Here is a 14,649-nt window from a genome sequence, read left to right on the forward strand (position 1 = left end):
AGAGAGAGGAGGAGGAGGATTCATAGTTATTCACCATCACGACTGAACATTATTGTGTGCCATGCTATAATACAAGCCGTCGGTCTCTCCCTGATCACAGTGTGTACCTTGGCGGTAAGAGGCGTACAGCAGAGGTAATCCATTTTGGGTATATAAATAAGCAAAGAGGTTTGGCACAATGCTTTAAAGCTATCGCATGCTATGAGATCATTATTTTTTAATAAGGGTTATTTTTTTTGCATTGAATCTGATCAGTTGTATCAAAGAGCCACGTCATATGTTGCGTTCCTCCTTGCAAAAAGTGAGTTCTTGAATCGTCTTTAAGAGAAGATAAATGGAAAGCTTTCTTTAATGGTCTATTATTGACAATGACTGTTAATCTGTAAAGAACAATAGGTTTGGTGCTGGCTTTTTTCTTTTTTTATCTTCCACCATGTTTTTCGTTTTAGAGAAGATGTCTAGCCCAGAGGAAACAATTGTGGCTGCGGGAGAGATGGTGTCAGCAAGGTTTTCCGTTGTGGACTACGTTGTATTCAGCATCATGTTGGTGGTGTCTCTTGGGATTGGCGTGTACAGCGCAATCCAGAGTCGAGGTCGTGAGTCGACTCAAGATTTTCTCTTGGGTGGGAGAAACATGCCTCCGTTTCCAGTAGCAATTTCTCTCTTGGGTGGAATATTCTCTGCAATATCTATATTAGGTGAGTGATCTGAGAACATTCCTTTTTTTCAGAGCCCAGTCTGCAGCTTTCTTTCCGCTGCAATTCAACATCAATACTATCCAGTATGTAATAGTAAATAACCTATACTGCAATAAAAACATTATAGTTGTTGGAAATTTGAGGTTTGTAATTTAAAAATGCTACTTTAAAAATAAGAATGTGTGAGTATTTTATTTGATGTTCATGGATCTGATTCATCCAGTTCATATACGAGTATGAGCGTAAATACTGGCGACATGCAAAGATCATTTGTTCTTGTTTTCTTTCAGTGGTTTCTATGAAGTACCTTATTACCTTCATTATTTCATGTTATTTTGTTTTTTTCTTAATTCTGCATTCCATAAACAAATTTCGTATTATTCCTGCAAGGCTTGGTGATGCAGAGGCAAGCACACCCGGGTAAACCGAAATGTTCGGAGACCAAAAGGTCTTATTTCACGGTGTTTTCCGTTCATCTTGCACTGAATAGGTGTGAAGCGGTTGCTTTTCGACAGGAATGGAATGAAATGTTATGAAACACGCGGGGTGTGTGTGTGTGTGTGTGTGTGTGTGTGTGTGTGTGTAATGGTTTATCATATCCTGAGCTATAAGAAAAGTCAATATTGAAATAAGATAATATCCTTCCTCAAGAAGTACACAAAATAATGCATTAAGATAATATCGTTCCTCAAGAAGTACACAAATAATGCATTAGTCTTGATCTCACCGTACTGCTTACGTAGATATTAATTCTTGGTCAATATGTGCATGTGATGTTGGAGATACATTAATCGTTTATGCTGCTCCATGGTGGTGGTGGTTGTGGTCTACAGATAATGCGAGATGGCAGTGATGCGACCGTGAGATGTAAATAGTGGTAGTGTCGTGATACTTATGATACATATGTAAGATAATTTTGTCTTCCTTCGAATGTAGTACCAGATTCCTTTATGGATGGGTTGGTAAGCCTGCCTTTGATGATTTAACATCGTTACCACAAAATTCTAGAGTATTATTATTATTTTTTTTTCGTATATAAAAGCAAATTCACTAATTCTAACCTCAGTATACTATATATTGTAAATACAAAATCCTTCTAGTTCTTCATAAGGAAAACTTCCAATACGCTGTGAAACCAAAATTTTCATTTTCACGCCAGGAAGGGAAACCATTAAGGAGACAGAAATCTCCGCTATTAATGCTGGCTATGCATTTGAAATTTCTATACTCTAATTTGTAAATGTCTCCTGTACTCTCTGAAACGTAAATCCGAGAAGATTCCGTGGAATTCATGTTTGCAACGTGCCATGCCCAAGGTTTGCTGGTCTACTTCTCTCTTTCTCTTTTATATTGCTGGAAGTGTATTAAAGGCAAGTAACAAAAAAAAAAAAAAAAAAATGCAACCGATTTCATATCCTAAAGAATCACTTTCTAGTATAACTGTATTTTCACAGAGGCTTCGATGATGTTTATGGTACGTTTCATTTTAATTTTTACAATATATGATTCTTTTTAGCCTTTCATCTCTCTCTCTCTCTCTCTCTCTCTCTCTCTCTCTCTCTCTCTCTCTCTCTCTCTCTCTCTCTCTCTCTCTCTCTCTCTCTCTCTCTCCAACCATTTCAGCAACCAAGCAGTTTTAAATATTATTACCTTTTTACGACAGGAGTTTCCTTGGAAAATTAGCAAATAACGAGAAAAAAATTCAATCAGGGTTGTGAAATACGAAGCTGACGAGATGGGCAAGTCTTAAGGATGAACTCATCACGGTTGCAAAATCAAACACTAAGTGAATTATATTCCAAGTTCGGTTATAGGAATGGGAATTCGTCATGGATCGACCACAGTTGTGTTAAAAGTTTGAATAATTAATAACTGGTTGCAACTACCAAACTTTGGCCCATGCCGGTGGTCCCAGTTGGTTATTTGTTCCCGTGTTCTCATTAATTCTAAGCACACTCATTGCATGACAAGAATTCGATACTGATAATAATATCAAATAATGGAGATGAAGGAGGAGGAAATGGTGAAGTTAGGGCATTATCATGGTCATAAAGTGTGAGAAGTAAAATATAATAAAAGGCAAAACTAATAAAATTCAAGACACTCTAAAAAGAAAAGTAAAAGCTCTCAGTTGCGTGAAAGGCTGCCCCAAACACTGAATGATGGACACAAGTAGTTAACCATTGAAACGCGACAGACTCGTAGTTACCAACGGTCCTGAAGCAGGCTGGTAGCGTGTCGAAGATCAGAGTTCACATAAGGAATGAATACTCAAAATATACAAGAGTTCTAGGATGTACAAATTTACGAAATTTTATTATGTTGAAGCATAATTAATAAACATAGACGTGTTCATGTATGAGCTTGTTACAGAATTATCCTCTATTCATTTGTCTTTTAACAGCGTGCAAATTAATAATAAATTTCTGCCAGATCCGTGTGTGCACAAAAAAACAACCTATATAGGAGCTGTCAGTTAACAAGATTTCATGACCGACTGAAATCTTGAAATCACTGAGGCAAGAGAATCACAGGAACCTCGAAAATCTTATGACCCCGGGTACAGTGCTTTCATCGCTCACTGGCTATTGGCGCAGTCACTTCCATGCTGGTAGTGACCACCGAAGCTTCCCATCTCTTGGCAAATGATGTAAACCGCGGACTGAACGTAGATTGCCAAATTATATGAACTGCAAACTGAATACGGTAATGAAGTACTTACAGCCTACAGAGAGAGAGCCTGCAAAGACTGCATAAGTGTGCTCTTATGCAGATCTACACATGTGTTCACTACGAGAGTAGTGAACCAATTAAATGCCACCATGTCCAAAACATAAAATTGGTCTTGCAAACATGTCCAAGACACTGGTGTTGGATTTTTTCCTACTTTCAAGTGAGGAAGAAGGTACAGTGAAATCTGAAGTAAAAATAAATTAATTAATAATAGATCAACTCATGCAGCACCCTACTCGTATAAATGGCCGTCTAAAAGATGTGCCAAACTTTCTTTACCCTTTCTTAACCTCTAACCCTTCGGCTTACACTGTCAAACTGTTTTCTCTGTTCGGGTCCTGTTATCACAGTGTACCGTATTTGGTGGCTCATAAGACGCATGGGCTCATATGACGCACCCAGTTTTGGCAGATATTGAAATAAAAAAAAAAAAAGATAAATGAGCGGATTTAAACTCTGAATATGAAGCGAAGGATTTCATCTGACATTTGAAGACTCTCACATGCATTTAGATCATTATTAGATCCCAATATTTTGCATTTAAAAACTTTAATTTTGCTGGTAGCCTACGTACCAATCCTGTTGTGAGATGTAAACATGTACCTGACTTTAGGAGAGCAGATTTTGAAGAATTAAAAAGGTACCTCCAAGGAGTGGACTGGCAAAGGATGCAGGGTGAGGTCAGGTCAGGGACGGAGTTCAGAGAGATAAGGCAGGATGAGAGAGGTGAGGTGAGGCGTGAGGGTGTAGGACAAGAGGAGGGCAGATGTGTCCGGAAGGGAGGAGGAAAGAGGAAGGGGGGAGCTAGGTGTGAGTATGTTGGAATGTCAGGTCATGGTGAAATGAGAGAGGTGAGGTCGAGGCGAGTAGATGAGGGAATGGAGAGGATGGTAGGGGACGAGATGAGGGGACTAGGTGAAGTAAATGTAGATGAATTGTATAAATATTTCGTAGATAAAGTTCATACAGGTCAGTTAGCAAATATCCCGTGTAGAACAATAAGATCACAAAAAAATGACCCTAAATGGATGACTGCTAGGTTAAAGCATTATATAGGGCGTAAGAGAAGTATATATAAGAGATTAAGGGCAGGTGAAGAAGTTTTAAGGACACAATATAATGAATTAGTTAGAACAGTCAGGAAATTAACGAGGAAAGCTAAGGACAATTATGAATCAAAGGTAGCCAGCCAGGCGAAGACGGACCCCAAGGGATTTTATCAGGTATACAGGACGAAGAATAAGGATACTGTAGGTCCATTAAAGGCAGCAGATGGGGAGCTGGTTAGTTCTGGGGAGGAGATTAGTAAACTTCTGAATGATTATTTTTTAACTGTCTTCACTCAGGAAAACATGCAGGATATGCCGGATAGTGAACAGGTGTTTAGAGCAGATGAGAATGAGAAGCTGACAGATATTTCCATAACTAGGGAGATATTGGAACAGGAGATAGATAGGCTAAAAAGTTCAAGTCACCAGGACCTGATGAAATATATCCCAGAGTACTTAAGGAATGTAAAGAGATTATTAGTGAGCCGTTAGTTTCTGTCTTTAGGAAATCACTGGAGTCGGGTGAGGTACCAGTAATGTGGAGGCAGGCTAATGTAGTACCCATCTTTAAGAAAGGAGATAAAACTTTAGCGTCTAATTATAGACCTGTCAGCTTAACTTCAGTTGTAGGTAAAATGTTAGAGTCAATAATAGCGAGGAACATTAGGGAACATTTAGACAAACATAACTTGATAAATCAGTCACAGCATGGCTTCACGAAGGGGAAGTCTTGCCTGACAAACTTGTTAAGTTTTTACAGTAAGGTGTACGAGGCAGTAGATAATGGTGATAGTTATGATATCTTATATCTGGACTTTAGTAAAGCATTTGACAAGGTACCCCATCAAAGGCTCCTGAGAAAGGTTAGGGCACACGGGATAGATGGGAAGGTGTTAGGCTGGATAGGGTCATGGCTTGGTAACAGGCGACAGAGAGTGGTAATAAACGGCTCGAAATCCGAGTGGGGTCATGTAATTAGTGGGGTGCCACAGGGATCAGTATTAGGGCCATTGTTATTTCTAATGTATATCAATGACTTGGATAGTGGAATTAGTAGTGATGTTAGTAAATTTGCGGATGACACAAAGATAGGTAGATTAATTAGGTCAGAATCGGATGCCATCGCCTTGCAGGCAGACTTAGATAGAATGAATGAATGGACGGATAGATGGCAAATGCAATTTAATATCAATAAATGCAAAGTGCTTAGCGTAGGTAGAGGAAACCCACACAATAGGTACACATTAGACAACCAAATTCTGGTAGGTACAGGGTACGAGAAAGATTTAGGAGTTATAGTTAGCTCTGAACTCCGTCTAGGGAAACAATGCATAGAAGCCAGAAACAAGGCAAATAGGGTACTAGGATTCATTTTTAGGAGTATTAAAAGTAGAAGGCCGGGAGTAATATTAAAGTTATACTTGGCGCTGGTCAGACCTCATCTAGACTACGCGGTGCAGTACTGGTCCCCACATTACAGGAAAGATATAGGTCTATTAGAATCAGTACAGAGGAGAATGACTAAAAGGATACAGGGGATGAGGAGTATTCCTTACGAGGCGAGGTTGAAGCTGTTAAATTTACATTCTTTAGAGAGACGTAGGTTAAGAGGGGACCTGATAGAAGTCTTTAAGTGGTATAAGGGTTATAACAAGGGAGATGTAAGCAAAATTCTTAGGATCAGCAACCAGGGTAGAACAAGAAATAACGGGTTCAAGCTTGAAAAATTTAGGTTTAGGAAGGAGATAGGAAAAAATTGGTTCTCAAATAGAGTGGTAGATGAGTGGAACGGACTCAGTAATCATGTAGTTAGTGCTAGGACACTAGAGAGCTTTAAGAGAAGATTAGACAAGTTTATGGATGGGGATAGCAGATGGAAATAGGTAGGTGTGTTTCATACAGTGACTGCCACGTGTAAGCCTGGTCGCTTCTTGCAGCTTCCCTTATTTCTTATGTTCTTATGTTCTTATGTACCTGGCATATGGCGTCGGCAGTGACTGTGAGAGACTACAGGGGTAATAAAGTTTGTTCATAAGAATGTTAAAAAATAGGTGCAATTTTAATTGTATGAAAATGTGTCTTACCTCAAGGAGTAACGGCATCACACTGTAAAGAACGCAATAAACAATAAAGGTCGCCCGTGTCACCGTGTTCGGCGCGTAACCGACCGCGTGTTTGTTTTGGCACATGCAATGCGTTGTGCATGGCCACTTAGGCAAATTCTTCCTGACTGTGTCATTCTATGTGAATTACCGGTAAGTATGACCTATTATATATTGTTAACTTGAAAGAAAGAGTTGTTTTGTGGTGTAGTACCAATCATCACTTTGTTTACATGTGCGAAGATGTCTGGGGTTTGATTTTAGAGTCTCTGTTGCCATAGACTTACCACCAACCACTGCCTCAATGCTGAACCTTGGCCTCATAGGACGCAGGCTCATTTCCTGAGACTTTTTTTTTTTTTTTTTTTTTGAGAAAAGGTGCGTCTTATGAGCCATCAAATACAGTAATTTTCCGTGTCTTTTCCCTTTTCCAGTAGCACCTCAGGGCACACCAAAGCGGAGGTGCTTATGTCACATGTCATTACGCTTGTGTCAAGTGAGATGATCATAGGAGGTAGAATATTCATGGAATGAGTATTTCTTCCGTGTCAAAGATCCTACTCTGTGCAAAATGCATGACGGCATGGAGGCATACAGTGGAGAATATTACGCATCAAAGTGAAACAAGAAATAAAAAGGGAAATACGTAAAGCTGCGGAAAAAAAAAAAAAATCACTCACTAAATTCTTCATGGTTGTCAAAGCAAATTAAATCAATTGTGGTTAAGAAAATCATCTGCCAGAGAATCCCTGTCCTGAATCACCTAAATAACAGTGAAGATACTGAGAGGATTAAAAAAAAACTCACACCATGCACCAGTTATCCACCTCTCGATTTTAGTGCATTACGTTTTTTTTTTTTTTTTTTTTTTTTACCAATGCTTCCTCACTTTTAATTGATCGATTACAAGTGTATGAAGTCCTTTCATCTATGAACATGAATAAAGTCTTCCTACCAGAACCACTACTCAAAAGACTCTTGGTTGAATTTGCAAACGAAATCAGCGAACCATTGATCTCACATATTCAATCTTTGTTTACAAACTGAGAAATTCCATAGCAAGTGGAAATGTGGCACCATCCTAACACTCCCCACAAAGAAACACATTAATCAACTAGGTGATCTGTGATCATGAACTTTAACTGGTGACCTATACAAATTGATGGAAACATTCATCCAAAAACAGTATTGAAATTTAAAGGCGAATTTTACTTGTCACTAATAATATATCTTTTAGACACAGTGCCAAAAGGGACTTTATGAATAAAATGGTGAAACTAGCACAAATTGCTTTGATTTATTAAAAAAAATATATTATGTGAACCATCCAGTTGCCATTAGAGAGCTTTTTCTTTCAGGATGTTGACAATCATTTTGTCAATTTTCTCACAAACCACAAGCACATTATCTGAATGGGACAGACGAGCCATCAAAGAAGGTGACACCACCGACCACGCTTCAAACCCCGCCACCGTGAGGAGGTGACTCTCCACGGCGGGGAATGTACTCGGGAAAGAAAGGATCGGAGAACATATGAAACTATTGAAAAAACTCTCTATAAAAAAAAGAAGAAAAAAAAGAAAAAAAAATAGAAAAGCGTGGCGTCATCTATGCCATGACCACTGTTCCGTATTTGATCACGGCAGTTTTGTAAGAAATTTTAAGAGCGTTGAGTAGAAAGTGATGGGGATTAAGAGCCGATGTGATATTAATTTTACTTATTTATATATTTAATGACTTACATGAATACTTATTAACCTATTTGCTTTATTTATTTTCTTTATTTTTATGTATTTTTTTTTCTTATTATTTTTTATATATTATTTGTTTCCCGCAGGCAATCCAACAGAAGTTTTCTACTTTGGATCCCAGATCATGATGACCATATTAGGGGTGATTCCTGCCAGCATTTTAGTACGACAAGGGCTTATTCCCATCTTCTACAACCTTGGCATCCTCTCACTCAATGAGGTAAGTGGAGGTGATCACGATCAGCTTCATTCACACACACACACACACACAGATATATACTCGTATATATATATATATATATATATATATATATATATATATATATATATATATATATATATATATATATATATATATATATATATATATATATATATATATATATATATATATATATATATATAGTTACATAACCATTCAAAAATAAAAACTCCCAGTTTAAGGAGTTATCATAATTATCACATTAGGCAATCAAAATAAGTTGCTCTGAAAAGTTTATGGGCAATGATTCCTTTGGTTCTTTTCAGTACGTAGAGGCACGTTTCAATTCTGTCCTGCTGCGCAAACTGTCAACGATGTGTCATCTTCTCACAAAGTTTTTTTTCATGGGAATTTGTCTTTACGCTCCGTCGCTAGCCTTGTCCACCGTGACTGGCCTCTCACTGTGGGGCTCCATGGTCAGCATGGGCACCGTCTGCACCATCTACATTACTATCGTAAGTACGAGGATAATCATAATGACAGCACTAGTAGTAGTAGTAGTAGTTGTTGTTGTTGTTGTAGTAGTAGTAAATAAGTAAGTAAATAGATAAAGCAGAAATTGACAGATAACATTTGGTGGTTTTGATGGATCAATGTGAACTCACGACCTTTGTCTTTTATAGCACTTTTTACGTAAAAAAAAAAAAAAAAAAAATGTGCTTAAGCGGTGTGACAACAGATTCCGTTTTCCGTCGGAAAGCATCCTCCCCTTATTTGTAAACGAAGCCTTATCGTTCGCAGCAGCAAACTGCATTTGTTGACAAAACACAACCAACGATTCAGCAGATTATATCACTGTCCGCTGGTGTTCCTTTGAATGCGAATCCTGGCAGCCGTGTTTTCGCCCATCGCCAACCTTTCTTGGCCATGAGAAGCCCAAGTTCTCGCCTTCCTAAGCAAGAAAGACAAGCTACTATCCTTTTATTGTCTTCTTACAGTGGAAGGCAAATACTACCCTGTTGATGTCTTCCTTAGGAATACACCATCTATCATGACACAAATCCGAGTTATAAGCCGTCCCCCTTTGTTTAGGAACAAAATTAATGACCCCCTTTTTTTCTTGTCTCATACAAGTGTCCTCCCTTTAATTACAAGATAGATCTGCTGGAATTTGTTTAAAGACAAGGGGAGGGGGCTCTACGATGGGGAAGACGGAACGTGTCGTTAGTGAGACCAAATCCAAGAACATTGGTTGCGGTGCTTTCTATCAATGTTATTAGTGTACTTACAATTCACAGACTGTTACTGACGTAGTTAGCGCTCGGTAGAAAATACCTAGTAAGCAACTGCTTTGTGTGTACAAACTGCAGAATAGAATTCTGGAGCTTCTCAGCATCCTTGGATTCTATGATAAATCAAAATATTTTCCGGGATCCTGGGATTTCCTATGTCAGGTAATATATATATATATATATATATATATATATATATATATATATATATATATATATATATATATATATATATATATATATATATATATATATATATATATATATATATATATATATATATGTATGTATATATATATATATATATATATATATATATATATATATATATATATATATATATATATATATATATATATATATATATATATATATATATATATATATATACACGAACTGATACTAATCTTACATAAATCATAAGCCTAATATGTGACTAGTAAGTAACACTGACACAAATTTCTTTTATTGAATTGTATATTGGTATGAAAATAGATACATTATACAATCAAAACAAATTCCCAGCTATTCAAATTCCTTTAGCCACAAGTGTAAATCAGGCAACTGTGACAGAAATTCATTAATTTAAAAACCAAAAGTACAGGTGTGAGCATGGTGGGAAGCGATAGTGGAGTAAATCAAATTCAGGTGCATGCACTGTGTGTGTTTGCAGGGAGGTGTGAAGGCCGTGGTTTACACCGACGTACTTCAGACGATGCTCATGTTCGGAGGTGTTTTGGTGGTGGTGGTGATGTGCTGTGTCGACGTCGGTGTGGTCAACATATGGGCAGCAGCGAAGGAAGGAGGCCGTCTTGAAGTCTTGAAGTGAGTAAACTGAATGTTGGGACAGAGATGATATGTAGAAGATGGACGGTCACGAAAATGCAATTGTTTCTCTATTATCTTTTTTCACACTTAGACTATTCTTGTTCATGACACAGTCACAAAACACGATTGTAAGTTGCCTGAAGATGTGGCAAGCTGACATTTTTTTTTATTCATTGTGAAGTAGAGAAATGTACAGGTTCTAGAAAAGGGACATAGCGAAGGGAAAGGTAATCTTACAATTGCTTTAATATAACTTAATTTTTCAAACTTAGGCACATACTGTATTATGAACCAGTGGCGGTATACAAGAAACATCAATCCCACACTCAGAACCAAATGAATACAAATAAACAACCAAAATCAGAAGAAAACAACTAAACAGACATTTAAAGTAACCTAAAAGGAGAGAAAAGAAGAAGAAAAAGAAAAAGAAATAATGGGAATACTACCTAAGATAACCACTTCATAATACTAAGCTTTGGCGAACAGGAAACGGTGCTTGTAAGCGAGGAGAAGAAGGGAGGTCTTGTCTTTGGCTGAACTAGTTGGCCTCTGATCTTCCATGCAGGCGACTCCTATATTTGTATTCTTGGGTGCCTTCTCTCTTTTTTAATCAATCCTTGGGTATGGGTTGGGGGGTAAGGAGGAGGTGGAGGGATGACGACATGCAAAGTTGACTGGTGAATCATTTGGTAGACTGAAGTTTCGTAAAGCTCCGAGCCTCACTCAATACAGCAGCGGTATTTTCCCGAAGCTGGTCATTTACGGCGAGAGAGGTGGTTGACAGGAGGAGTGTGTATATTACATACGTGACAACGTATTCGTTTTACACTTATGCTATATATTTTGACAATACGATCTAATGCCAAATTAAGGAAACTAAATCATGTGAAGACACATGAATAGCTCTTCGGTTTTAAATTTTGTCTTTACAAAAAGGAAGGGAAAAGTACTTATATGCTTGCATCTACCGAAGTACCAAACAACAGACGTGTAATATTTCTTACTGTGACTCATCCTTATCATTTAAAGGGGACCAGTATAAAAATGCAATTTCAATGAGAGAAGAATGAAAATTGATCTCAGAATTTAACTCATTTCATAGTTGGCTGAATATATTATTTGTATAAAAGTCGGTTTTCTTCAGCTTGGACACAAGCCCGTTCACACGCCACACGCTCTGGTCAACAATAGTCCTGGGTTTCTACGTGACCTTGAATATTCTAGGACTGAACCAAGGCTGCTACCAGAGGCTCGCTTCAGTTAGCAGCTTGCAAATTTCCCAAAGGTGAGAATAATGGTATTCCTAGTCATTCTGCATGCACACGCACACGCTTATAGCTAAGAAACGATTACAGTTAAGTCTTATTAAGTGATTGATTTATTAAACTCCAGTATCTGTATGTGTGTGTGTGTGTGTGTGTGTGTGTGTGTGTGTGTGTGTTGCCCTTAACCAGGGACCCTCTTATATATAATATATATTCTACGTCAAATGACTTCTCGTACCCCTTCTTTTGCATGTAAATACACGTTCACCTTGCTATAACTTCCAAACAATTAAAGCAACATTTGTTTTTGTACAAAAACTCACTAATTATATCTCTGATACTTAGATGGGATGCCTTTCTTCTTGAGGACTTCCTTGATTCGTTTTGTAAGAAAATCTACGAGCTTTTATAGTGTCGGGCTCAAGAGATCGCCAGGCATTGCGCAGCTCCGCTTTCAGCTTAGATAGTGATGATGTGCTTTCTCCCTCAACTTAGCTTTGATTATAGCCCAAAGGTTTTCGATGGGTGAAAGATCTGGAGAGTTCGCTGATCAATCCGTGATATACTGTAAGCAATACCACAGTCAGAGAACCAGTTTTTGATCAATTTTCCCGCGTATGGTAGTGTCCCATCCTGCTGGAAAATGTCTGCCCACTCGTCGCAAAAAAATGACTCCAAGCTCTCGTTGAGGATAGTGTAATATGTTTCTTTACTAACGCTTTCATTATGGGGCAATATTACCAAACCAGCCAAACCATGAAATTACTGTGGATGTTTTACGCTTGTAGCAATCACTGTAAGGGGATCCGCGTCACGTGCCTTCTACACGTTCTTCCCTGACGTGTCACTCACACAATGTGGCTTCACCCGACCACAGAACCTCCTTCCATTTCTCTAAGTCTCTGTCTCTGTGCTTCTTGATTAATAAAACTCTCTTCTTTCTCTGTGCTTCAGTAATTAGCTTTTTTTTTTTTTCACTCCGTCATTTTGTTGTGTCCAAGGTCATTGTGCAGCGCGTGTTGAACCGTTCTGAGAGACGTGTCACTGGGAGAACCTGGAGGCAAGTGAGGAAGACACATAAGGAACCACGCTGGACCCTGAAGTTTGGTTCAGTGTGGTCAGTGTACATGATACATGTTACCTTGGTTACGAAGCGAGCAACGCCAGACGTACTGTTCTGATTCACTGGAGTCCGTACTCCCTCACTTTAAACTGATACATTGAAATACGAACCCTTTCACTTTGTGACACTTAAGTTTCCATTAGTTTATCCCATTTCCTTTTGTGTATTAACATTCTTAATGCTTTTTAATATTTTCTAACTTACCATAATTTTGTTTTTAATATAAATATTTTAACATGCCATCTTTGCTGCTTTGAACGTTTCGCAAAGGCGCCATGTGACCACGATGTTGCGGTGCTATAAATGAAATCAATGAAACTCACGATCTTCATTTCTGAGGAACACACCCGTATCCAGCATTAATTCCTTCAGTGCAAAGTCATGTCAAGGCTCTAACCAATTATGTATGATGCACAAAGGGAAATACATTATTTATTGGTTAAGACACAATATATTTAAATTTTTCACTCTTCACTATCAAAGTATTTCTCATTGTCACAATGTCATAATATTCCTTACCAAAAAATAGTAGCCCATCTCTACGGTGCCGTTAACACAAATCACAATGGTAAACCCTGACCATCTGGACCAACCTATACATTACCTACTTAAGTTACACAAACACCAATCCAGAGCGAAATACACTCAAAACATGCACATGTGGAGTCACAGAGAGAGAGAGAGAGAGAGAGAGAGAGAGAGAGAGAGAGAGAGAGAGACTGTATAAAAAAAAAAAAAAGACTAGCTACAGCAGCAGCAATATCACCGATTTCTACAGCAACATGAAAACAGTGGTAGATTCAAGTGGAACGGACTCAGTAATCAAGTGGAACGGACTCAGTAATCATGTAATTAGTGCTAGGTCACTAGAGAGCTTTAAGAGAAGATTAGACAAGTATATGGATGGGGATAGCAGATGGAAATAGGTAGGTGTGTTTCATACAGGGACTGCCACGTGTAAGCCTGGTCGCTTCTTGCAGCTTCCCTTATTTCTTATGTTCTTATGTTCAAGAGATACAACTTAAGTATACTACTACTACTACTACTACTACTACTACTACTACTACTACTAATAATAATAATAATAATAATAATAATAATAATAATAATAATAAGAAGAAGAAGAAGAAGAAGAAGAAGAAGAAGAAGAAGAAGAAGAAAACAATTAGTAGTAGTAGTAGTAGTAGTAGTGACATACAGTGATGAATATGATAAGAAAATTATAATAAATAAATAAACAAACAAACAAATAATATTGCTAAAAGTTTTCTTACGTACTTTTATTTATCATACTATGAGGAGGCCTCCCTCGTCAAATCAAAATGTCCACTGCCTGTATTTTTTTCTAAAGTTTCTCGAAATATGATAACCTTTTAAACTAACTCATGAACGGAAATTTCCCTTTCATTTGTTCCAGGCTGATTACATTCTTCATGTTGGGCATGACAGGGATGTGGTTTCTGTTCTACTCCTCCGGAGTGGTGGCATACGCTATGTACCGTGACTGTGATCCCCTTACTTCTGGTCGTATCGAAAAACCAGATCAAATTCTTCCCTATTTGGTGATGGACAAACTGGGACACTTCACAGGACTTCCGGGCCT

The 14,649-nt window shown here is 38.0% G+C and overlaps 1 protein-coding gene across 3 annotated transcripts in view; it reads left to right on the forward strand.

Moving 5' to 3' along the window:
* Positions 1 to 74: 74 nt before the first annotated feature.
* Positions 75 to 14,649, forward strand: part of LOC135103845 (sodium-coupled monocarboxylate transporter 2-like) — a 27,402-nt gene continuing 12,827 nt past the window's right edge. For 2 of the 3 annotated variants that reach the window (XM_064010692.1, XM_064010694.1), the window contains exons 1-7: positions 75 to 134; positions 450 to 698; positions 8,420 to 8,553; positions 8,862 to 9,050; positions 10,501 to 10,652; positions 11,803 to 11,943; positions 14,464 to 14,649. The exon at positions 14,464 to 14,649 is cut by the window's right edge and continues 33 nt beyond it. In XM_064010692.1, coding sequence (XP_063866762.1) covers positions 455 to 698; positions 8,420 to 8,553; positions 8,862 to 9,050; positions 10,501 to 10,652; positions 11,803 to 11,943; positions 14,464 to 14,649 — 1,046 coding nt within the window. In that variant the 5' untranslated portion in view covers positions 75 to 134; positions 450 to 454. The remainder of the gene's footprint in view (positions 135 to 449; positions 699 to 8,419; positions 8,554 to 8,861; positions 9,051 to 10,500; positions 10,653 to 11,802; positions 11,944 to 14,463) is intronic. The other variant, XM_064010693.1, reaches the window with a different exon arrangement.

This window comes from Scylla paramamosain, chromosome 9, assembly GCF_035594125.1.
Source record: "Scylla paramamosain isolate STU-SP2022 chromosome 9, ASM3559412v1, whole genome shotgun sequence".
NCBI classification, from domain to species: Eukaryota; Metazoa; Arthropoda; class Malacostraca; order Decapoda; family Portunidae; genus Scylla; species Scylla paramamosain.